The 23,709-nt window shown below is 40.1% G+C and overlaps 3 protein-coding genes across 4 annotated transcripts in view; all 3 read right to left on the bottom strand.

Moving 5' to 3' along the window:
* scap (SREBF chaperone) overlaps positions 1–3,911 on the bottom strand; it is a 22,679-nt gene extending 18,768 nt beyond the window's left edge. Inside the window, exons 1-2 of the mRNA XM_053487888.1 lie at positions 3,757–3,911; positions 921–1,129 (exon numbers count right to left, since the gene is read on the bottom strand). Of these exons, the coding sequence (XP_053343863.1) occupies positions 921–1,045 (125 nt within the window). The 5' untranslated portion in view covers positions 1,046–1,129; positions 3,757–3,911. The remainder of the gene's footprint in view (positions 1–920; positions 1,130–3,756) is intronic.
* A 3,156-nt stretch (positions 3,912–7,067) lies between these two features.
* Positions 7,068–9,707, bottom strand: elp6 (elongator acetyltransferase complex subunit 6). 2 transcript variants are annotated; one of them, XM_053487891.1, is made up of 8 exons: positions 9,579–9,707; positions 9,397–9,460; positions 9,219–9,297; positions 8,667–8,737; positions 8,369–8,493; positions 7,780–7,978; positions 7,526–7,693; positions 7,068–7,319 (listed from the first exon to the last, which is right to left on the bottom strand). In XM_053487891.1, the coding sequence occupies exons 2-8, from the start codon at positions 9,448–9,450 to the stop codon at positions 7,197–7,199; spliced, it is 819 nt and encodes a 272-aa protein (XP_053343866.1). In that variant the 5' UTR covers positions 9,451–9,460; positions 9,579–9,707; the 3' UTR covers positions 7,068–7,196. The 2 variants fall into 2 exon arrangements, with proteins under 2 accessions (XP_053343866.1, XP_053343865.1); XM_053487890.1 differs by having other exon boundaries at positions 9,647–9,666.
* A 1,345-nt stretch (positions 9,708–11,052) lies between these two features.
* Positions 11,053–22,704, bottom strand: sacm1lb (SAC1 like phosphatidylinositide phosphatase b). Its single transcript, XM_053487889.1, has 20 exons — positions 22,639–22,704; positions 21,617–21,714; positions 19,638–19,712; positions 19,403–19,530; positions 19,135–19,284; positions 18,980–19,039; positions 18,155–18,188; positions 17,908–18,009; positions 16,578–16,663; positions 16,406–16,492; positions 16,247–16,315; positions 16,076–16,155; positions 15,891–15,989; positions 15,652–15,790; positions 14,781–14,850; positions 14,618–14,690; positions 14,396–14,489; positions 14,210–14,302; positions 14,049–14,106; positions 11,053–13,924 (listed from the first exon to the last, which is right to left on the bottom strand). Exons 1-20 carry the CDS (start codon positions 22,665–22,667, stop codon positions 13,788–13,790), a joined length of 1,761 nt encoding a protein of 586 aa, XP_053343864.1. The 5' UTR covers positions 22,668–22,704; the 3' UTR covers positions 11,053–13,787.
* Positions 22,705–23,709: the final 1,005 nt, after the last annotated feature.

Consider the following 23,709-nt stretch of genomic DNA (forward strand, 5'->3'; position numbering starts at 1 on the left):
TACTCTCTCTCTCTCTCTCTCTCTCTCTCTGCTGGAATCCTGTGGGTCATGATGTCACCTCCCTCGGCTTTGCACACGGCACTAAGGGCACGGTACCTTCACAAAGCGTGCTGTGTCTGAGACGGAGTCACTCGCTCCTCAGGGTCACGCTCTCCCTCTTTCTCACACTTATTTTACACCACACACCCCTGATTCACTTCTCACTAAAGGGGGAGGAGCCACGTTACTGTTACTGCACACACACACAGAGAGAGGGAGAAACTTGTGCTGTATTTCATTTTTAAAAATCTGAATAAAAACCCTTCATCCACTTTTCTATCATTTGATCTTTTACACTGCATGATCTCATCACGCCTTTCCACAGCGTCGATGTCAACAGCAAACAACTGTCACACATCTGGACAAAAAAGACGAGAGTACAGAGGGAAAAAAAAGATCTTAGAAGAAAGACAAAAGAAATTAAATAAAAATTAAATAAAAACAGAAGAAAAAAGTCTAAAAAAGAAAAAGGGAAAAGAGAAGATTGAATAGAATAGAATAATAAAGGGAGTAAAAATGGAAGACAAAAGAAATGAAGAAAAAAAAGAAACGGAGGGAAATAAAGTACAACCTGAATTCCGCAAATTTAAAATGAGTTGGTTTAATGGATAAAATTTTTCAGTTCAAACATTTATCATCTTTTCTACATTCTATTGTGATTAAAATATTGGCTCATGTGATGTGAAAGTCCTTTTGGTTTTCATTTTATTCAAATTAAAAATAAATAAAAAACACCCAACATTTTCAGAATTTGGATTCTAAGAAATACTTAAGGAAAGGAGAGGGGAAAAAATAAAGGAAAAAAATGAAGGACAGAAAAGAAAAAAGAAATTCGTCTGAGGAGAGCGTCTGAGGTCCGGTCTGAAGGTCATGTGACTCACCAGCAGGCCAGGATGCTGGCGGAGGTGAAGAGGATGATGGGTACGGGGTAGGACGCGCAGAGCAGGCCGTGCCGGTAGAAGGCGGCTGAGATGTTCTGCCGGAGCCGCTCTCTGACCGACATCATCCTGACAGTCAGGGGTCAAAGGTCAGCTGGCAGCCATCGAGCTCGTCTCTTCCGACTGGGCAGCACCAGAGTTCATCCGGGCACCTAACACACCCACATATATAAGTTCATATATAAACACTAAAATGCATAAATAAATATGTATTAATTCATATACTCAAATAAACACACACACACATTATCAAACACATTATCGCACAAACACACCAAAACAAAACACACACACACCTGTTTAGATGCTAACCGCATTTCCACAGCTTTGGACCTGAACTTTGAACAATAACAATAAATCTAATCTAATCTAATTACACAAATACACACTGACACAAACATACACTGACACACTGACAGGTCAATCATGCACGTTATAAACACACACACACACACACACACACACACACACACACACGACCTCAGTCCGGTTTATTACCTTCGAGCTTTGATGATAAAGTTTATTGATTTAGCTATTTGTTTATTTGTTTGTTTATGGACAGCACGGCCTTACAGCGAGTCGATGTGGAACTCTACGCTATCAGACGCAGATAAAGATAAATCCTGCTGTGGTCTGTGAGTGCAGGCTGGTTACCACGACAACCAGGACCGGCGTTGTAAATACCGGATGCATTTGGGATTCCAGGACAGAACGGACCACCTGAGCAGATCGGGTACCTGCACCAAAAACCAAACTTCTTACACAAACACAAAAGAAAAAATAAACACACCAGAGTGTGTTCAACTCACGCACACTCACTCTGTTTCATTACAAAACTCTATAAATCCTTTTTTCTTTTCTTTTTTATGCTGTCATTTACTCCTTCATTTATTCAGTCATCTCTCTCTCTCTCGTTTTCTCTTTTATTCTCGTTCTATTTCTGTCTCTCTCTTTGGTTCCTCCCGTTCATTCATACGTGTTTTTTTTTCCTTTTTTTATTCCAGAAGGACTTGAATAATAAAACCCTGTCTGTCTCTCTCTTTCTCTCTCTTACACACACACCTTTACAGTGCACTACACCCTTCTACATTCCACACTTAAGTGTCTACTGTTGCAACACACACGCTGCATCTACACACACACGCACGCTTCACGTACACATGCTCTTTATCCACACAGTGTTCACATACAATAATATTAATACATAATAAATGTAACGAAAAACATCACATCACGTTTCTCATTTCCACAAAACAGAAGGAACGTGTCACGCCGCTCGACTGACGCTACACTCGTCCCCGAAAAGTCTGTCCATCAGAGGGCAGGGGAAAGGAATGAATGAATGAATGAATGAATGAAAGACTCAAACAAACCAGAAACAAACAAAATACAGAAAACAATAAAGGAAGGAATGAACTGAATGAAGCGGAGGGGGCGGAGTTCATGCCAACGCAGTAGTCAGGGTTCGGTGTGTTACAATCACGTGAGAATGGAACTTAACTTTACAAACGTGTGGAAACCTGTAGAGGGGCGAGCGGGGCATTACCACGTCAACACGTGAGGAACGCAGGTACAGACACACACCATACTGTATAAACACACACACACACTCCTGCATGTGTAAGGTGTAACAGACGTGAGAGCGAGGTGTGAGGGGTGTTTACAGGGGAACGTTAAACTAAACCATCTCATCAGTTACAACACGTCATCTTCTTCACTGCCATCATCATCATCATCATCCTCACCATCATCAATTAAACATCCACTGAAACTTCCACAACAACATTAGCTGTGACTATAAACAAATACAATACTGCGCACACACACACAAACAGAACGAGTCGTTATTTTACTCATTTCCTCATGAGTCGTTATTTCATCACACACACACACACACACACAACTCCTTCACTCCAAACCTACACACATGCCATTACTGAAATACACAGAAAACCCAAACCTTTACAATAACAGTAATGATAATAATAACTGAATTTTAAATCAATAATTATTTCCTTTAATCAGATCATCAATTTCATCTGTTAAACCTGTTCATGAAAGAAACATTTATTTATTTAGTTTCATTTAAACTTTGATTTATTTTTGGCTGCAGACAGTTTAAGGGTTTATTCTTTAAATAAACTCAATGATGCAATAATAAAGCAATCTCACACACACACACACACACACACACACAGACTTTACACAACTGAATCTAATATTATTAAGTGATGAAAAACAAAAGAATACAAAGTAAAACATGGTAAAGTGATTTAATGTTTTTATTATTCTTATTATAACTTGTTTATTATTAAAGTTATTCCGAGTTAATCATAAACCTCTCAATAAATAAACAAATCATAAACAAATTAATACATATAAAGCATGTTAATTCTGTAAATGTTGATATAATTGACAATAAACAATAATAAACCTCTTCACGTCTCCATGGTGTTAGCGGCTAACAGAGCTAGCATAGAAACATTAGCCTGCTAGCATGCTAAAGCAATAAAGCGCTCAGTTTGAGTTTGTTCTGCTGTTCAAACTAAACTTTCGACCTTAAAATTCCCAACCTGAGGAACATTTACCTGTAAACGAGATGTATTTAGATTTGTTTACTGATGTTTTTATTTAGTAAACCGCCTCCTCGCTGCTAGTCAGGTTAGCATTAGCCAGGAACAGCTAGCACTCATGCCTCCCCCCACCTGCACGCGCGCCCAGGCAACGGCATAATCACCGAATTATGATGCAATAAAAACTACAGTAAAGTCAAACTCACCCGAAAAAGATCCGCCTGGTTGTTTATAAGAGATTTATTTCACAGTCCGGCTGATCTGTGCGCGAAATGTCATTAAATTAAACAGGAAACCCAGAGTAGGATATATGCACTAATTTTGACAGATTCATGGGAGTCCTGTGTGTGTGTGTGTGTGAATGAGAGAGTGTGTGTGTGTGTGTGTACACAACATGAACCCTCAACTTCAACCGAGTCAATAAACCACACACAAACTCCGCCATCTTGTGGCCACTAACGGAACTGACCGCTCTGTTCATTATTCTATAATTAGATGATTCGATTCAGAGTCGATTCGTATTGACGAGGTGATTCCAGCTATTCGATTCTCCTCCAACAAGTTGCTTTTTTCATAATTAATATATTTATAAGCATGGGCGTTGCTAGGCCATTTTAGGGGGGTTTGAGCCCTAAAAAAAACTTTTTTATAAATTGTTACTGTATATCTGCATCAGTGCAGAATTTTCATAAATACAGTTTACAAAATGTCCTGAGGGATTAATGAGTTAAATCTTCACTGTGTTCACCCTCATCACACCAGCTGTTTCCTCTAGTGAACATGAAGCCCTTAATACACACTCTATAAACCTATAGTCTACTTTATACAACAATCATGAGGTCGCTGTTTTAATTGGAAAACCTGACTGTCTATATAAAACATTACACAGTGTATATGGCATTAACTAACATAGGGTTATACACATTAATGATATAAAATACTGACAGACAGCATTCAGTGCACTCGGTGTAACTGTATATCAGTGTGATTTACAGAGAGAGGAAAATAATGTTTTTGTAATAAATATTGTATTGTATTGAATAATGTCCCAAATCATAAAATACATTATTAGCCTTAGAGTAGGGTTTTTGTCACTTTGATTTAGAAAAAGTTACTTTTTTTGAGGAACAGAAACAAAAAAGAATGATATTAAAAAGGTGCTTTGTTTAATTACATTAAAACCATGTTTGTCTATATTAATGAATTTGAATAAATAACCTAGTAGCAATGACATGTTAAGGGGTTGAATAGAGAACCTACTGTCTTATTTATGTAGCTAAAACACTAAATTAAACTAGATAACATGATGATCAAAGTTTTAATATTTATAAAAAAAATTATATTCAAGTTTTTCTTATAAAAAAAAACCCTCCATCTCCAGTTCTCTGTTCAGTTCTACAGTTCAGTTCTCTGAAAGCGCAGCCTCTCAGGAACATTAACACTGTGTTCGTAACATTGATTGAAGTCATTGCATCAGAAACTATTTTTCACATTTTTATGTCTGCCAGTTTCCAACAAAAAGCAGCAGTATTGTCAAAGAATTAACAGATAAATGTCTGACATTATTGGCACCACACAGTTTATTCCATTGTCCAGCCTCATAGGTGCGTTGTTTATATTGCTAAACAGAAAAATGTTTATACGGTAAACAGTGTGTGTGATCAAGAAGACTCATTTAAGTACTGATGCTGAGCCCCCCTTAACTGAAAATCCTAGATACGCCCCTGTTTATAAGCATGATCTTTAAATAAACGAGGTTATTTGCTCAACTTGTCCTTTTTTGACTCAGAGTCGACTCTTTTTTGACACGTAATCTGATTCACTGTAAAGCGCCATTTCCCCTTTACATTTTAATAAGCTCAGTTATTTACAATTGCACTTGTGAGAATTACGAAATCTGTAACCTCAGAGTCGATTCTCACGAGTCAATAAAGCTGCAATACTTGCAACTCCGCCATCTTGTGGACACTAAGAAAACTGCAAGCTCTTTTCAATAAGTTAGATGATTCGATTCGGAATCGATTCGTATTGACGAGGTGATTTAAGCTATTCGATTCTCTGTAATAAGCATTTTTTTCCTTCAACAAGTTGATTTTTCATAATTAATATATTCATAAGGATGATCTTTTAATAAACGAGGTTATTTGTTTAGCTTGTGCTTTTTTGACTCAGAGTCGACTCTTTTTGACAAGTTATCTGATTCACTGTAAAGCGCCATTTTTTTCTTTAAAAATTTTGCTCTTTTATAATTAATATAATTTGACTTAAAAACATTTTTTATCAAGCTCAGTTATTTACAATTGCACTTGTGGGAATTACGAAATCTGTTGACTCAGAGTCGATTCTCACGAGTCAATAAAACTGCAAGACAAACTCTAGTGGACACTAAGAAAACTGCAAGCTCTTTTCAATGAATTAGATGAAACTATTCATAATCGATTCGTATTGACGATGTGAACCAAGTATAAAGAGATATACAGAGACATATTAGACAAAATCATAGAATCAGGTTAAATTCAGCAATTTTCAATTAATTAAACCATTTGTCTCTATAATAAAACATTATGAAAGGGATTTAAATCTCTTGACTCAGAGTCGAGTCTCACCGAGTCAATAAAACGCACAAACTCCGCCATCTTGTGGCCATTAAAGGAACTTCAAGCTCTTTTCAAGAAACTAGATGATTCGATTCAGAGTCGATTCGTATTCACGAGTTGAACCGAGTAAGATGAATCATTGGTCAAAATTTAACCGGTTCGACTTTTTTTGACTATTCTGATTCACATAATGATTTATATAAATTCGACACTTTCCCTGAGCAGAATGATCGCTGAGGAAGGAGGTCTGATACAGTCGCCGTTGTTCAGGGAATTAAATCTCTTGACTCAGAGTCGACTCTCAACTTCAACCGAATCAGTAAAACACAAACTGCACAAACTCTTTTCACTGTATTTTCACATTTCGATTGAAACTCATTTTATACAGATTTCTGTGAAGCTGCTTTACGTCAGTGACTGATGAAATCACTGTACAAATAAAACTGAAGTGAACAATAAATATTAGAGAATCGACGAGGTGATCCAGTTGATCCGATTCAGTCTTAAGAGAAAGTTTTTGCTTTAGCAATTTTGCTTTTTTTAATTATTAAAACAGCTATTTTAATAAGCCGGTTATTTGCTTCCTTTGGCTTTTCATCATCGAGTTCAATCATTTGACTCAGTCGACGCTTTTTAACAAGTGATTTAAAGAAAACTAAAATAAAACAGCTTAAAAGTCTAATAATCTTTTAATGAGCTCATCGATAATTAACGCCTTTGCCAATATTCACTTAATACATCATTTGACTCAGAGTGGACTCACTAAAAAGGCAAATAATTTTAAAATTTAAAGAATTTTTTTAGAATTTAAAAGACGACTGTGAAGGATTAAGCCATGAGAAATGAATCAGGAACGACCTTGATGTGATGTAATGCATGTGTCTTTACTGGATGAGGGTCGAGATTTATATTACACACACACATACATAATCATATCATCACTAAAAAAAAATGAAGAAAAGTCTGGGAAATATATTTAAATAAAAAGCTTGAGAGTCCTAGAAACACAACGAGTCCTTCGTCATCATCATCCTCATCATGGTGGAATGTTAGAGCACGGCACTCGAGGTTCCAGGTGCAAAGAAGGACGCTCCTTTATCATAGACTTTGTACTGAAAGATCTTTTTCTGGCTCGGCGCGTCCTCTCCGCTTCCTCTCCACCAAATCTCCACCTGAGGAACATCACAAACGTTCATGAGCGACAGGGCGGAGTCTGAAGATCATCATCACTCTGGGGCTCAGTGTTCTTCTATAACGGCGAGTATTTTATTCCTCTTATATCACAGTAGTTTAATAACAGTTATAGTTTTTATTCATTTATTTTTGAGGTGATTCCTTATGTGTGTGTGAGTGTGTGTGTGTGTGTGTTTGTGTGTACCTGGCCATGGATATCCCTGCAGTAACCAGTCTGAAGTCCCTCCACACGCAGCGAGAGAGTACACTGATGCCTCATGGCGTGCAGGAGACTCCTGGAGCTCTCTTCATCCTCATCATCATCATCATCATCATCATCATCCTCACATCGTACAAGAGTTACAACACACCCCTGCACACCACACATTTATAACCTATTAGGATTTCATGTAAACATCAGTGTGTGTGTGTGTGTGTGTGTGAGAGAGATCAACACACCTGAAGCTGGGAGCAGATGGCGGCCTGGCAGTAATGTGTGAAATCCAGAACGGCTCTGACGCTGACGCCCAAACTCAACAACACGCTGAGATCATCCACAATCAGCACCGGGGGAGAGCTGGAGTCCGCCCCGGCCCCGCCCTGACTCAGAGAGGCATGCACGAACTTAAACAGAGATCTGAGCTCAGGAACAGGAGACCTGAACACACACACACACACACATGCAGAATGACACCATGATAAGAGTGCACAGGGACGTGCGATCACACTGTGTTCTGGAACAAACAGCAGCAGTGCTGTTATAAAATAAAACACAGACAGAAAATCTAGTGTACAGGACGGGGGATAATCATTTAAAGATTAAACATTGTTAAGAATTTAACAGATTAGAAAATGATTAGCTATTTGTTTTGCTTCATATTTCTCTGTGGCTCACATATCAATTAACACATACACCACAAGAGGGCGCACTTGTAGCCCCGGCGATGTGCAGTTTCATCGTTTTATCTGTTTCTCACAGAACTGCGATTCTCACAACAAAAAAATTTGTGTGTGTGTGAATGTGTGTAATAGCGAGAGAGAGAGAGACCTGAGATAGTCAAACAGATGCGCTACATCACCGCTGCTCTCGTTCAGCATCACTGCAGCCGAGGCCTTCAGAGCTTCTACAAACACCAGCTGCCCTTTCTCCTTCGCCTGCATCAGGTTTACTCCCTGTAACACACATACACACACACACACACACACACACATTACTCTTCCTGTTACGTGTTCCTTAAATTTAATGAGAATAAAGACCGATATACCCTTACTACATTTTCCATAACATTTAACGACATGTAAACTACATTACCAGCAGGGGGCAGCACTACCACCCCTGCACTCACCAGCCTCTGAGCCACGGCGTTGTAGTGACTGAGCGACTGCACCAGACCCACGAAACACACTCGACAGCCGGCTGCACAACAACACAACAACTTAGACTTTGGTACAACTCCACACACATCTTTCAGTGTATACAAACACACCAACACACACACACACACGACACAACACACACATAAGAAGTGCACCAACTTACTGTACACAACAATAACTCACAGAGGGCAGTAATACACCAAACACACAGCTAAACAATACACATCTACACAATGTACTGTACTCCATCTCTCTGTCACACACACACACACACACACACTGAAAGAGTGAACTAAAACAACAATTATTTTAAAAACTTTTTTTATTTCTTCCATTAGACACTTTATTAATAACAATAAATAATAAACACTAATTAACCAATCAATTAGTCAATTAATGAATTCATTAAATTCACGGCTTTCAATCCTTTAAGAATGTTTCTTATAACAATGCCTTTTAAACTTTATAATTTATATATTTTCCAATATCATTATGTTGGATTATTTCATGTTTAAAATCACCTTTCAGGTAAAAACTGAGGAAGTGATGGATGAGGAATGAGGCATCTGCCTTCCTGTCTGACAGCAGGATAAACTCTCCCTACACACACACACACACACACACACAATAAATTACACCACACTCCTCTATAATTGTTAGAATTAATCAGCATTATGATAACACCAGGAGTCAGTGTACCTGTGTGACGTCATTAAGGCTGGTGTTGAGAATGCTGTTCAGGTCTGCAAACATCTCTCTCTCCCTAAAACACACACACACACACACACACACACACACACAGTCAGGGAAGATGAACTTCATATTTTCGAGCCATAAAACACTTATAAATAATAATCACGTGTATGAATAATGTGTTGTACCTGTGTACTTGTGCACTTTAAAGTCAGCCTGTAAACACAACACAGTACATTTATCCTAAAACACAAACATCAACAAACGCACGCGCTGACGCTCAGACTTCCGCATCTGTGTCTTTTTCAACGCTGGTATTTCTCACACGTTCCTGCACACACTGCCATCTGCAGGTCAAACCTGGAACTACAGGCATCGACTACGTCACAGCGCTGCTGAGCTCTGGATCCTGATTGGTCAGATTTATATTCATTTCTCTATAACTGCTGTTCTGAGAGCAGTGTGGCTGCAAAATACACATACATCACTTTACTGTAACAGCTTCATGTGTGCAGTTGAATAGTTCTTTTAGAAAGTTAGGTTTATCTGTTAATGAATTCATTTATTTTCTATAACGTTTATCCTATATGGAGGTTCGAGGCTTCAAGGCTATTTCAGGAGACTAGGTAAGGGCACGAGGTGCACACACACACACACACACACACAGACACTACTGGCAATTTGGGAATGCCAATCATTTACGTTAGCAATTTCAGGATTTGGCAGATGCCCTTATCCAGGGGCGCCTATGTATCTTTCCGATATCTATCTATCTATCTATCTATCTATCTATCTATAGGAACTTCAATTAGCCTAATCTGCATGTCTTTGAACTGTGGGAGGAAACCCACCAAGCACAGGGAGAACATGCACACAGACCCCAAGATAAGAATCGAACCCTGACAAGTGGACAGAGTGACTTATCCTATTACACATCTGGGCAGTTGATGGTTAAAGGCTTCGATTAAAGGGCCCAACAGCTTGTGGTGCTGGGGTTTGAGTCCGGGACCTTCGACTCAGTAGTCCAATTTAATTTAATCGCTGAGCTACCTATTGTATTAACCTAATCTGCATGTCCTTGGATTGTGGAAGGAACCTGAAATACCTAAAGGAAACCCACCGTGCACAAGTAGAACACGCAAACTTCACACACATATACGATTATTTTGTCATTTATTGATTAGTCATTTATTCTGACTTTTCATTAGCAGCTTTAGGAGCAACACATGGCTTAGGCATGGAACTAGAGCGTAGTTCTTTACAGGTATTCAAAAATAGCAAGGAGTCGTCTTTCAGAAGGTCGGGTCGACCGGGTCACCAGAAAATGAAATTGTGCCATTATTCTTTTAACAGAAAAAAAAAGTGATTTCAAGATTCCTAGCTAGTTGTCTCCGGAATTAAAGCATAACCATTTTTCTTCGCCCATCGCAGCTTCTTAGGAGGCACAGGGTGGTTCATGGTTCAGTGCCTCCTGAAGCAGAGAAAGGTAAAGTCCAGCTACCACCGCTGTTGGGTGAATTTAACAGTTCTGGTTGAACCCAAAGGACAATATTTCAGGTTCTGTGATCAGTTGTATGGTACCACCAGGTCCACTTTGTCCTGGTTTAACAATAAAACTAAACAAACATTAAACACGGTGTAGAGAAAGACACTCCAGTGACGTCAGATTCGATCCTAGTGCATCTTTAATTAAATATACTATAAATGTATACAGTACAACGCATTGAACAAAGTGATTTGTAAAGGTTTGGCATTAAAACTAGCTGAACAGAGGATTTGTCTGAGACTCTACAGGCAAACTGACCAATCTGGAAAGTCATACATTCAGACCAAAGCGGTTGCTGGGAAAAGGAAGTACAATACAGAAATTAGTTTAACTGTTTTTTTTTCTTCTACGACAAAATGATTCGATGTTGATTTTACATTCTCCAATAAGGTTAAGGGTTAAGGCGGGCGATCCATTCAACATGGAATTTACAAAGCTACAAAGTTGAAATGCACAAACGTATATTAATTAACACACACATTTACATACAAAAAAATAACTGTGGCAGAGGTCAGAGGTGAGTAACTTGTCCTTGGTCCCACTCCACAAGGTCATGAGATCACTGCATGTAGCCAGATAAACTTGTTTACCAGACATGTGCTGAAATTTAATTACATAAAATTTATGATATAAAACACAATTACAAGGAGACTGAGCAAATATAAAGCTGTCTTAAAGCTCTTAATTTACGTGCAATTCTTCAAAATCTCCCTCAAATCATTAATGTTTTAGCACTTTAGCGATGCTGAAATAAAATAAAAAAACACGCACACAGACAAAAAGGACACTTTGAAATGGTTTAACATGCAACATCACACTCAAGTTTCATTTCATTAACATCATGGGAATAAATAAGGCTAACACTTGAAGCTTAAAACGTAGCTAGCTAGCACACAGCATTTAAAAGGCAATTAAAAAGGCGTTCATGGGGACGTCGTAAAGGCACAGCGACGATGGAAACGAGACAAAAAGGTCAAGAACGTCAACATTTTCCTCAGATGTGCTGGTTAATTCGAGAGAAAAGACTGTCTGAGGCTAAAATTACACTGGAAAAGATTTAAGCACTAAGCTTACGAGCTTACGCCATTTTGAAAAATGAGAGTGCTTTCAAAGAACTTTATTTAAACACATGAAAAGAGATAATAGCAAAATGTGATAAAAAATCGGAGCAGTTTGTTTTAAACAATTTATATCATATTTCACTTGGGTGACTTTTATCAGGTCTTGATCCTTTTTCCGTTCCGTGAAATGAAAATGGACAAAACAATGAAATGAAGGCAAAAAGAAAAAGGCACACGATAAATGAAATAAAACATGGTTTATCTTCCAGTCTCAGCTTGAGATATCTGTAGCTTATTCGTATTATCAATGTCTGACCACGTGATTGCGAGCAACCTGGTGAACGTGGCTAGCTGCGCTACGATCGATCCGTTCTCAATGTGAGGTAAAGTGAAGGCAATACTTTAACCTCAATTTATTTCCCCCTGCTCATGAGCAACTTGGCAAGCTAATATGATTGAAAAAAGTGTGGCACACTTGATGCTCAGGGTTTAGGGTGGTGTTATGGGAGGAGAACCGTCCAGGCGTAAAATAAGTTTTAAATAGTCATGGATCTCCATGTCTGAATTAAGAACCATTTATAATCAAAAGATGTGTAGTTGAACAATGAACAAATAAAATGGTGGATCGAATGGTTCATACTTGGCAACGCTGAAGAGAAATACTGTGTATTTTTTATTAAAAAGATTAGTCAATCTGCTGCTTGTAACGTTTCAATTCCGATCGTTGTGTATCACTTTTTTATTAATAATATTCCACCAGTAATGCTTTATTAGTGCTATGGCCTGTTTAATCTTGATGTTCCTCGTCTCTTTCTGCAAAAAAAAAAAAAAATGGTGGATTGATCGAAAAAAGTTTTGAGGGCGTTCAAGTCAAAGAGGGATCTCTGTGCGTCATGTCGAGTAGATTGTATATTATTTTCATCTTACCAAAAAAAAAAAAAAAAAAAAACAAGACTTGGCGTATTTTTGAATGTATTTTGGAGCTCCTGTGTGTCATGAGAAAACTCTAAAACTAACGGTAAATATCAGTTTTGGCACAGAGGCGAGCAGCACAGCGATAAACAATCATGTAACACTTGATGCTTTTTTTTCCAGACATGTCACATATTTCAAGATACTGTTGTTTTTTTGTTGTTTGTGTGTGTGTGCGCGCATTTGTGAGGAAATACAGGATCCTGTTAATCATTTCAGTGTTTATAAAAATAAACACTTGTTTACAGAATCTGGGATTGGACTTGATTTTTTATGACACATGCAATTGGCTTTAGTGTTTAGTGAAAAAAAAAAAACAGCAGACGATACCTGCAGTCACACGTGAATGACGTTAAAATATCGTCACAAGTGGCAGAAAGTTTTGTTTTAGGATTTAAACTTCAATTGATACTAAAATAAAAGCTACGTTATGGTCTGTGTACGTGTGTGTGAGAGACATTGAAGAGTCACACAGATGTGGTTACTCCAGTGTAGCTCTGAGCTTATAAACAAGCGCCCCCTTCAGGCCGGCCTGTTCCTCTGAGATGAAACTGCAGTGTGGAGAGCAGCGGGTGGGCGTGATTTTGAGTCCGTCTCCCATTTAGCAACACCCACCCATTTGGCCCCGCCTGGCCCCTGCTCTTCTTCTTCTCCTCCTCTCCCTCGCTCCCCCCCCCGGTGACAAAACGGAGATGACAGGGTGATGTTCAGTACAGGCTCCAGTCACGGCGCAGACGAGAGGGGGTAAGTCCCGAGGACGGGGATGAGGACGAGAACGAAGAGTCGACGGGACCCAGCTGCTTTCCACACACGCATTCTCAGTCCATCTTCTCCTTCTGGACCAGCCGGGGCGCGTCCACGAAGTCTCGGCCATTAAAGAGGATCACGCCGGCGGTCACGACGCTCGCCATTCCCCAGAACAGGACGTACGCCAAGGTCTCCGTCCACGTCTCACCTGAGGATCAGACACATCGGAAAACATATAGATCTCTTCTGCGTTCTGATTGGTCAAAAGGTTTGGATTAACGTTACGATAAGGTAGGGATAAATGTATAAAAAGTACGAGGTGTCGGACGTACCAGCCATGAGGAGGCAGATGATGCACATGGAGAACGCCACCACCATGATGATGGGCAGCTGAGGGGCAGAACACAAACACGCTGATTAGAGGACGCACAAAATCCACCATGGTCGTCTCTCACTCTCTATCTGTGTGTGTGTGTGAAGGTGAGTGTCTCACCGTGAGGAACTTCCAGTCTTTGGCTTCATGGAGAGTAGTGATCATGTCCACTTCGTCCACAGCATAGTTTCCTAAAAACAGATCGATGGAGTCCTGTACAAGAGAAATAAAAAAATAAGTGTGTGTGTGTGTGTGTGTGTGTGTTTGTGTGTGTGTGTGTTTGTGTGTGCGCCTGTTGATCCTCACCTGTCTGAATCCATCTGAAAAGTTATTCTTGTAATATCTGATCATTGAGTTCCAGCCGTCCATCACCAACCCCCACTGCGTCCTCTTCCCTGTCCTGAAAACACACACACATACATACTTTATTTTAAACAAAAGAGCATACAAAGTGTTAAATTCTGACCCTGCTATATGCTGGGATGATTGTGTGTGTGTGTGTGTGTGTGTGTGTGTGTGTGTCCTCACCGTGTGAAGTCTGTCTTCAGCGCTCCTGTACCAGCGTACTGTTTAGCACAGGCATTAGCATTATCAGCCCACGCTACACACACATTGAGGGGAAAAAAAGATCAGAAGTCACGCCTGTCGTAGGCTGTACTGTGTAATAAACATTTCTTCATTATTCTCTCACCGTTCTTGTAGATCTTTTCAAACTCAGTCTGATCCTCGATCCTCTGTCCAATATGGAGGACGTTCATTCTCTACAGCGCAAAACAACATCACATCATCAGCATCACTAATACATACGCCAGGAACACCACACTCTGTATTATCCTTTTAGAAGAAGCAGAGTTGTAGACCATCCTGTATATCAGCTCCACTTTGCACTTCCTTTCCAATCAAACCCGCTTATTACACTGATAATTCGGTGGTACTTAATACACTTAAGAGTTTGGTATCAGTTTAGACGCCACTTTAAATTCAAATTTTATTTGATTTGGGTGTGTGTGTAGGTTTTAATGTATGTTTTAGTGTATGTTCAGGGTGGGTGGGGAGTTTCATTTTTAATAATACATTTAAATATATATTTTTTAATATGTTTGTGTATGATAATTGTTCAATAAAAAAAATTTGGAAAAAAGGGAGCAGAGATAATGTCACTGAGGTTCTCGTTTTCTTATAACGCCACGTTCCTGGAGCTGTTTATTCCTCTTACACCACAGAAACTCGCTAACGAGACACTCATGTCACTCATCGTTCTTCTACTGGTAGCGCTCAATAGAAAAAGTCAAACCGGGACTCGTTATAAAATTTCTGGTGAATGAAAGCATGAAATCAGCCAATTTACATTTACAGAAGACTTTAAGCACAGCACAGTAATTAACACACCTGGGATAAGTGTATTAGTGTAGCAGAAAATTATATGGAAAAAAAGTCCAAAAAGTAAAAAAAAAAAAAAGTAAAAAGTCCCAATTTGAGTCGACCGCCCATCTTTTTTAGCATTAATATCTACAGAGAACAGCACACACACTCAGGTGGTGTATAAGTGCTTGTGCCATCACCTGCAGCTGAGCCTGAAGCGATCGTCTGGCCAGGAGGCTCTGAACCACGTTGGTACGGTCCAGACAGTCCATACAGTTGCTACGAAACGTCCCGTCCTGCTGCACTTGAACCGTTCCGTCTGCATCCACCAAGAAGAAGCTGTGAACAGAGTAGACAGTGAGCTCACACTCGCACTCACAACATGCACTGTGTGTGTGTGTGTGTGTGTATCTGGGCTTCTGAGTTGCATGACTGATACCCGAACTCATTCTGCTGCCCGGCCACCGTGTCCACCAGGATCTGCAGCCGGTGCCACCTCATCCTGCTGCACTCCTTATGGAAGTCAAACGCCACGTACCTGCAGCACCAAACACACCAACAAGTCAGTGAATGTTGTTGTTGGCATTAGTGCTGTTTATTTCTCTTTATAAAGCTACAACTCACTTAATCATGTCGTTGCCGAGATTCTCCACCATCTTGGCAAAGGCGAGTTCGAGGGGTTTTTCAGAACCTTTCTGATTAATCTACAGGAGACATGTGAACCAATCAGAAAACTGTCTGAAAATAAACAAATCACGATTAATAACAGACGGGTGGAATCGGTAAAGTACGCACCAGGTTTAGGATGACCTGTTTGCCGTAGGTTATGATCTGCGAGTCAAAGTGTCTCTGGAAACCATCCAGCTGTGGAACAAAAACGTGATTAATGGACAACGCTTACGGACACTACACAGTACACTGCTGGAAACAGATACACAGTGTATATGAGCTCACGTGATTGCCGCTCTTGCTGATCTGAGGCTTGGGTTTGTATTTGAGGTTCGGACGCTGGGACCAGTAGAACGGAATGGAGCCACGTGTCTGTGGGAACAAAATCAGATGTCTCATGTAGATTAGACAGTCCGTACAGCCTCGATCTGTTAGCCGCGGTCAGATTCCGACTCACTTGTATAAACGAAGCCTTGGCGCCATTGTATTGAACGATCTGCTCTGTCTCTACGAAGTTAGCCGCGTGGCCCTCGGAGTCGATTCCTGAAAAGACAGAGTGATTAGAAACAGACTGGATTTACAAGGGTGAGTCAAAAATTATCCACACTCTGGATGGAGTTTAGTCTTCAGCTCTTCAATAAGCTTTTTCCTGATAATGTTTCAATACTTCTGGCCCTTAAGAATCCCAGAAAACTGTAACTGTAAGACCATCAAGTTTTCAGCTGATGGTCGACTTTTGAACTTTCTCGGTCGACGATTGAGGATGTATCTGTTCCGTACTCCGCCGTTTACTCGGGTTAACCCTAACCCTAACCCTGCGCTTTATTCAATCTTATCGACCACCTGTATGTTTTGCTCTCATGACTGTGCCACGCAATTTATTGGCAAGGTCTGTGCACGTAGGATTTGCATAACGGTCATTAGAGCGGGCTGTACCGAGGATAACAGAGCAAAGTGTGGATGCGCTGTCCTTGAAGGACGTTCAGCTTGGACTAGAAAATGATCAGTTTACCGTTAAGAAACCCACATTGGGCAAGTCTGTAATTTTTGTTTTCAGCTACACCTTTCCTAAGCTACCGGGTTGACAAAAAATCTCACATTTATATTTTGAATAAAAATAATAAATATGCTACAATTTTGTACATTGTATGTACATTTTTTTCCATCTTGACTAAAAGAAAAAAATAAAAATAAATTGTTGTAAAACCTACAGTTTTTTTTTGTTATCCCTCTCTTTCAGTTTAAATGTGAGATTCTGGAAACAGATAAAAATTTAGCGGGAACGGTCGGGTCGGAAAGAAACCTATTCTAAGCGAGCAGCGGGTGAACAAAGAGTGAAAATATAGCGGGAGCGGGTGGGTGCGGAATAAAACCTCGCGGGAGCGGGACAAAAGAAAAAAGGCCAGCACAGACCTCTACACCGCAGTTACAAATGAAGTGATGTAACGCGTTCACACCTGCACAGCAGTGACTGGGGAGGCGGGAGACTTGGACAGAAAGGTTTCTTTCTGTGGATCATTTTTGACTCACCCACGTATATGTATGCTAGACATGGGGGGGGGGGATCAGTTACGTAGCACCGCAATGACTCCAAACTAAGTTTTTTTTAATATATTTTTCATTTACTTATATACATTATATGATGTGGTAAAATTGTTCCGTTCCTCTGTAATCCCACAGGTGGCGCTCTCTAAACTGTTCACACATTGGCAGGCAGCACAGCATCGAATCAGAATATTTATAAAATCATGATACTTATAGGATCACAATACAAATCGTATAAGCACCTCGGACGTAGTAGCGAACACCGGCACGGAAACAGCTCCTCCTGGAGATGAGGTTCCAGTCAAAGACTTTCCCGTTGATGCAGCAGGACTTCATAGCGATGACTGAGAGTAAGCACTGCGTTAAGGAGGTTTATGAGATATACAGTACATACACATATGTACATTATATGTAGAGAGAGAGTAGACATGGTTGTTCACTGGGAGTTCATGAACATCCCGTGTTGAGTGTGTGCTTGTGTAAGGATACAGCCGTGGATGACAGGACAGGCGAATCGGTGCAGCTGCAAAACAAACCACAGATTGAATCATAAATCGATTTTTTTACCTAATTCTTTTAATCCGTCATCTAATTTATCTGTCTGTCTGACACCTTGTTTATATCAATCTAACTGTTTATCTAAATTATCTGTCTGCTCTGTCCATCCGTCTTATCTATACGTTCATCAGTCATCAATACATCACATCTGTATGGCTGTCTGTCTGGTCTGGTCTGACGCACGTCTGACTGGCTGTCTGTCTGTCTGGTCTGATGCCCGTCTGGCTGTCTGTCTGTCTGTCTGTCTGGTCTGACGCCCGTCTAGCTGGCTGTCTGTCTGTCTGGTCTGACGCCCGTCTGGCTGGCTGTCTGTCTGTCTGGTCTGACGCCCGTCTGGCTGGCTGTCTGCCTGACTGGTCTGACGCCCGTCTGGCTGGCTGCCTGTCTGTCTGTCTGGTCTGACGCACGTCTGACTGGCTGTCTGTCTGGTCTGACGCACGTCTGGCTGGCTGTCTGGTCTGACGCCCGTCTGGCTGGCTGTCTGGTCTGACGCCCGTCTGGCTGGCTGTCTGGTCTGACGCCCGTCTGGCTGGCTGTCTGGTCTGACGCCCGTCTGGCTGGCTGTCTGGTCTGACGCCCGTCTGGCTGGCTGTCTGGTCTGACGCCCGTCTGGCTGGCTGTCTGGTCTGACGCCCGTCTGGCTGGCTGTCTGGTCTGACGCCCATCTGTCTGGCTGTCTGGCCTGGTCTGCCGCCCGTCTGTCTGGCTGTCTGGTCTGACGCCCATCTGTCTGATCTGTATGTCTTTTGTGCTTACCTCAGGCTGTGTGCTGAAGTCTCTTAGCAAGTATCCGTTCCACACAAACCTCTGATCCGCCTACACAAAATACACAACAAGAGTTCAACACTGTCTCAGATTTTCCTCCGACACAGGCACATACACACCTCTCTCTTTTTCTATCTGTCTCTCACCCTCTCCAGCAGACTCATCTCCTGAAACTCAGGGCTGGTGTTGGCGAGGCGCTGCAGTGTGTGTGTGAGGTCGTAGTCGGTGGCGAAGTAAAAGCCGTCAGTGTTTAGGACGTTGTTGATCATGGCGAGGAAGGCCTTGTTGTCCTGCATCTAAACCATAAAATCAAGCTTGAGTCAGAACCTCACAACTGTGAACACGTGTTAAGTAAAACAGATGTTACACGCTGTGCCAAGGTGACACGATAAAACACCAAAAGGTTTCCCTGACCTGCGTGTCTGTGAGGTGCAGCACCGTCTTCTTATACGAGATCACGTCAAACTCGACAGCCTTCCACACGGCGTGTCCCAGCAGATCCCCCACTTTCCGTTTCTTGGTGATCACGATGAGGTACATGCCTAAAGAGAAAGTGTGACGATAGATTAATAAACACAGATCAGACTTCGCTGGATGCAAACGGAATAAGTGTTAGCATTTTAGCACAAAGAGTAAATTCACTCAAGACCTGCAACCAGACGTATCGTTCCCATGATGCCGCAGATCGGTCGCGTCACTGCTGAAGGCGGGATGTCCTTCATGCCTGCGGCACAAACACATGAGCAAAGAAGTACAGCATTAGCATTATAATACGTCCATGTGTATTAACACCAGTATACACAGACACAGCTAAACTTTACATGTTAAAGGACAAGAAAATTTTAAATATGCAAATAACTATGGTGGAGCCATGTCTCCTACACTGAGACTGACAAATACACAGGGCCACGCCTTCTACCCTGTAAATGACAGGGTAAAATTCATGCTTAGATTAATTAATGAATATAAATTACACATCAAATTAGACTATATTAAATTAGTTTTTATTAAATCTTCCCTGTTGATTAATACAGTTTATATTACAGTAAACCAAATTAAACTAATTTAGATCACATGCACTTGTAGATTAAATTATGTTAACCTAGTTCAGTTTAGATTAGACACTGCTGTAGACTGGTGGAGTTTATATTATAGATCAAAATACAGTATACTGATGCATTTTAGATTAGACTAAATTAGACATCCCTGCAGATAATTTTAGACTGGCTTACAATCATCCAGATAAGATTTGTTTAAATTAGATGTCCATGTGAATCAGATTAATTTAGTCGTCTGTGTGAATTACAACAGATTAAATGTCCCTGGTGATAAAATAAAATAAGATTGGTTTAATTAATTTCAGTTTGATTGATTGATTGATTTATTTGTATAGCACTTTAGATTACATGTCTTGGTAGATCAGATTACATGTGTCACCCCATAAGTCATCCCTATAGATTGGAAAGCACTAGTTATCTGTGTAGATTAAACTGATTTAGATTACACTGGATTGGATCAGACTTTCTTGTATGTAAAATCACAATAATCTGGCCTACAGAATAGACGGGACTCTAATAAATGTTCTGGTAAATTAGATTACATTAGTTGTTCCTGTAAACTAGAGTGGTTTAGATTCGCTCCTGCAGATTAGACTGGATTGGATTAGACATCACGGTAGATTAGATTTCTTTAGTCGTTCCTGCAGATTAGATTGGATTAGATTAGACATCCCTGTAGATTAGATTACAATAGTCATTTCTGCAGATTAAACTGGATTAGATTAGACATCCCTGTAGATTATATTTCCTTAGTCGCTCCTGCAGATTAGACTAGATTAGACATCCATGTGGATAAGATTTTTTTTGTCGTTCCTGCAGATCAGTCTAAATTAGATTATACATCCCTGTAAATTAGATTTCTTTAGTTGTTCCCACAGATTAGACTGGATTGGATTAGACATCCCTGTAGATTAGATTTCTTTAGTCGCTTCTGCAAATTAGACTGAACTAGATTAGACATCCAACTAGATTAGATTTTTTTAGTCGTTCCTGCAGATCAGACTAGACATCACTGTAGATAAGATTTCTTTATGCAGATTAGACTGGATTGGATTAGACACCCCTGGAGATTAGATTTCTTTAGTCTGTCCTGAAGATTAGTCTGGATTAAATGAGACATCGCTGTAGATTGGATTACATTCGTCATTCCGGCAGATTAGACTGGATTAGAGTAGACATCCATGTAGATTAGTCTGGATTAAATGAAACATCGCTGGAGATTGGATTACATTCGTCATTCCGGCAGATTAGACTGGATTAGAGTAGACATCCATGTAGACTCCATTATATTAGTCATTCTTGTAGATTAAATTGGATAAGACATCCCTGTAGATTATATTAAATTAGTTTTTCCTGTAGATTAGACTGGACTAGATTAGACACCCCGATAGATTAGACTACAAGTAGTTTCTGCAGATTAACCCAGATTACACTAAAGATCCCTTCAGATTAGATTACACAAGACATCTCTGTAGATTAGATTATAATAGATTAGATCATAATACAGTAGATAAGACAGTCAGCAGAAACTCAGCAGTGTCCACATCTCCCGATGTTCGTCCTCTCCTACCTATCAGCATCATCTCTGTAGACACCCGGTCGATAGCGAGAACTTCGTTAGCGCCATCGTCACACGCCTCGATGTAGAACTTCTCAGGTGTCGTGTGCCTACACGGAGACACAAGTGAGAGGACGAGTGTGTTAACGAGCATGATATCACTTTTACAAAAAATACATTGCAATCAGTCAGAACATGTGAGGTTGACCGATGTCTGATTTCAGTTTTTTCCTGGAACTATGACACTATATATATCATCTATAAACGTATCTCACGATTCCACTTTTAAACAGAGTTCCTACATTACCTACAATGCTGTTTGGTGTCCTGCTTATAGAGGGGTGAGGAAGTTTACCTTCAATTTATTACAACATAAACAGGGTGATGCAGCAGAGCTTTAGTCATCTCATAGATCATTAATTCCTCAGAGTCTAGGTCAGTGTAGAACACAGCTGCATTGCATTCTGGGATTTTGAGTAACACTAAACCACAGAATCAAAACCCCTCAAGGGACAACATGTGGTTTGAGAATAATGAGTTTATTTAAAGCTCCACCATCATAAAAAGTTAATTAGTGATAGGTTAAAGGAGTGTAAAACCTCAAATCTTTGCTTTATAATGACATTAAGACGTTTCTTATGGACTTCATAAGCTGTTAGAGCTGCTACATTAGAGCTAGCCAGCTGATTGTGAGGAAAACTCGAGAATGTGACTCTGTTATTGTCCTGAAATCCGTCCGACATCCTTTATCTACCCGCATACACACACCTTAAACACACACCTCACACACACACACACCTTAAACACACACCTCACACACACACACACACAGCGCAAGCATTACATTAGCAAAGCTGCAGAGACGTAACATGCAAACTAACTTGTCTGCTAGCAAACCAAATGACGCCAAGTTTCTCTTATAAAATATAATAATAAGACGGACGCCGCATAAACCCGCCCGAGCAGACACGACCCCTGGCAGTATGAAGTTATAAAGCAGTAACGGTGAGTTTGTGGTTAAAGTGAACACTTACAAACTGAAGCTGCTGTAGGTGGTCGCCATTTTGCCTCCGACGAAGCTCCGCCCATCGTGACGTGGCAGTCAGTGCAACAGCGTGACGTCAGAGAGGATGGAAAATAATCCTAATTTCTTTTCCTTTGTGAAATATATTTTGTTCTACACTAGTGTATTAACTTTATTTTTTTAAATGTCACTCATACATTCTTATTGTGAGTGAAATGATATGTGTATATATATATATATATATATATATACACTAATATATATACTAATATATATATACACACACTATCGTTCAAAAGTTTGGGGTCACTTGCAAATTTCTTTGTTTTTGTTTAGTGATTTATTTTCTACATTCTACAACAATACTGGGGATTTCAAAACTATAAAATAACACATATGGAATTAGGTAATTACGTAACAACAACAAAAACAACAGTTAGTTGTTATTTTAAGACACAGAGGTCGGCCTTTCTGTTATAGTTCTTGCGAGAACAGTATTGTCAAGTGCATTTACAAAATCTGTCAAGCACCATAATGAAACTGTCTCTCATGAAGGCCGTCCCAGGAGGGCGAGACCAAAACCTACCTCTGCCCCAGACGAGAAGTTCATTTAGAGTTATTAGCCTGAAAAATGACCAATTAACAGCACCTCAGATTAGAGGCGTTATGAAGTCTTTACAGAGCAAAAGTGGCAGAAACATCTCACCATTAACTGTTTAAAGGAGATTAATGCATTTTTTTGGACGCCTTCAGCATTCCTTTACAATGTAGAAAAAAATAAAAATCAGGAACCATCATGGAGTTGGAAAGTGTTCTAAAACTTTTGAACGGTAGTGTATATAAAAAATCAGCCAAAAAAATGTATGCACATTTCAACATGAAAAATATATACACGGCTCTCTCCTGATAATCACGTGACAACATCAGTGATGACGCGACTACAGACATATTTAGAAGAAACATAACACCACACACTGCTGGTGCTGTAATTCAATTCGAGGGTTTTATAAAAGGCCATAGACAACAACTGTTAAAGTGTATATAAATATTTTTGGTTTGGCTGACTCTGTACATATTACTT

This window comes from Clarias gariepinus, chromosome 26, assembly GCF_024256425.1.
Source record: "Clarias gariepinus isolate MV-2021 ecotype Netherlands chromosome 26, CGAR_prim_01v2, whole genome shotgun sequence".
Lineage (NCBI taxonomy): Eukaryota > Metazoa > Chordata > Actinopteri > Siluriformes > Clariidae > Clarias > Clarias gariepinus.

Excerpts from the sequence above, each read along its gene's own strand:
- elp6 (XM_053487890.1), bottom strand. Across the intron at positions 8,738-9,218 it reads CCTCAGTTTTTACCTGAAAG|CCGGCTGTCGAGTGTGTTTC; the intron begins GTGATTTTAAAC and ends GTTGTTGTGCAG. Across the intron at positions 7,694-7,779 it reads CCATCTGCTCCCAGCTTCAG|GGGTGTGTTGTAACTCTTGT; the intron begins GTGTGTTGATCT and ends TGTGGTGTGCAG.
- sacm1lb (XM_053487889.1), bottom strand. The coding sequence starts at position 22,667 with ATGGCGACCACCTACAGCAGCTTCAGTTT. Across the intron at positions 16,493-16,577 it reads CCAAGGCTTCGTTTATACAA|ACACGTGGCTCCATTCCGTT; the intron begins GTGAGTCGGAAT and ends TTGTTCCCACAG. Across the intron at positions 15,791-15,890 it reads GGGCAGCAGAATGAGTTCGG|CTTCTTCTTGGTGGATGCAG; the intron begins GTATCAGTCATG and ends CTCTGTTCACAG.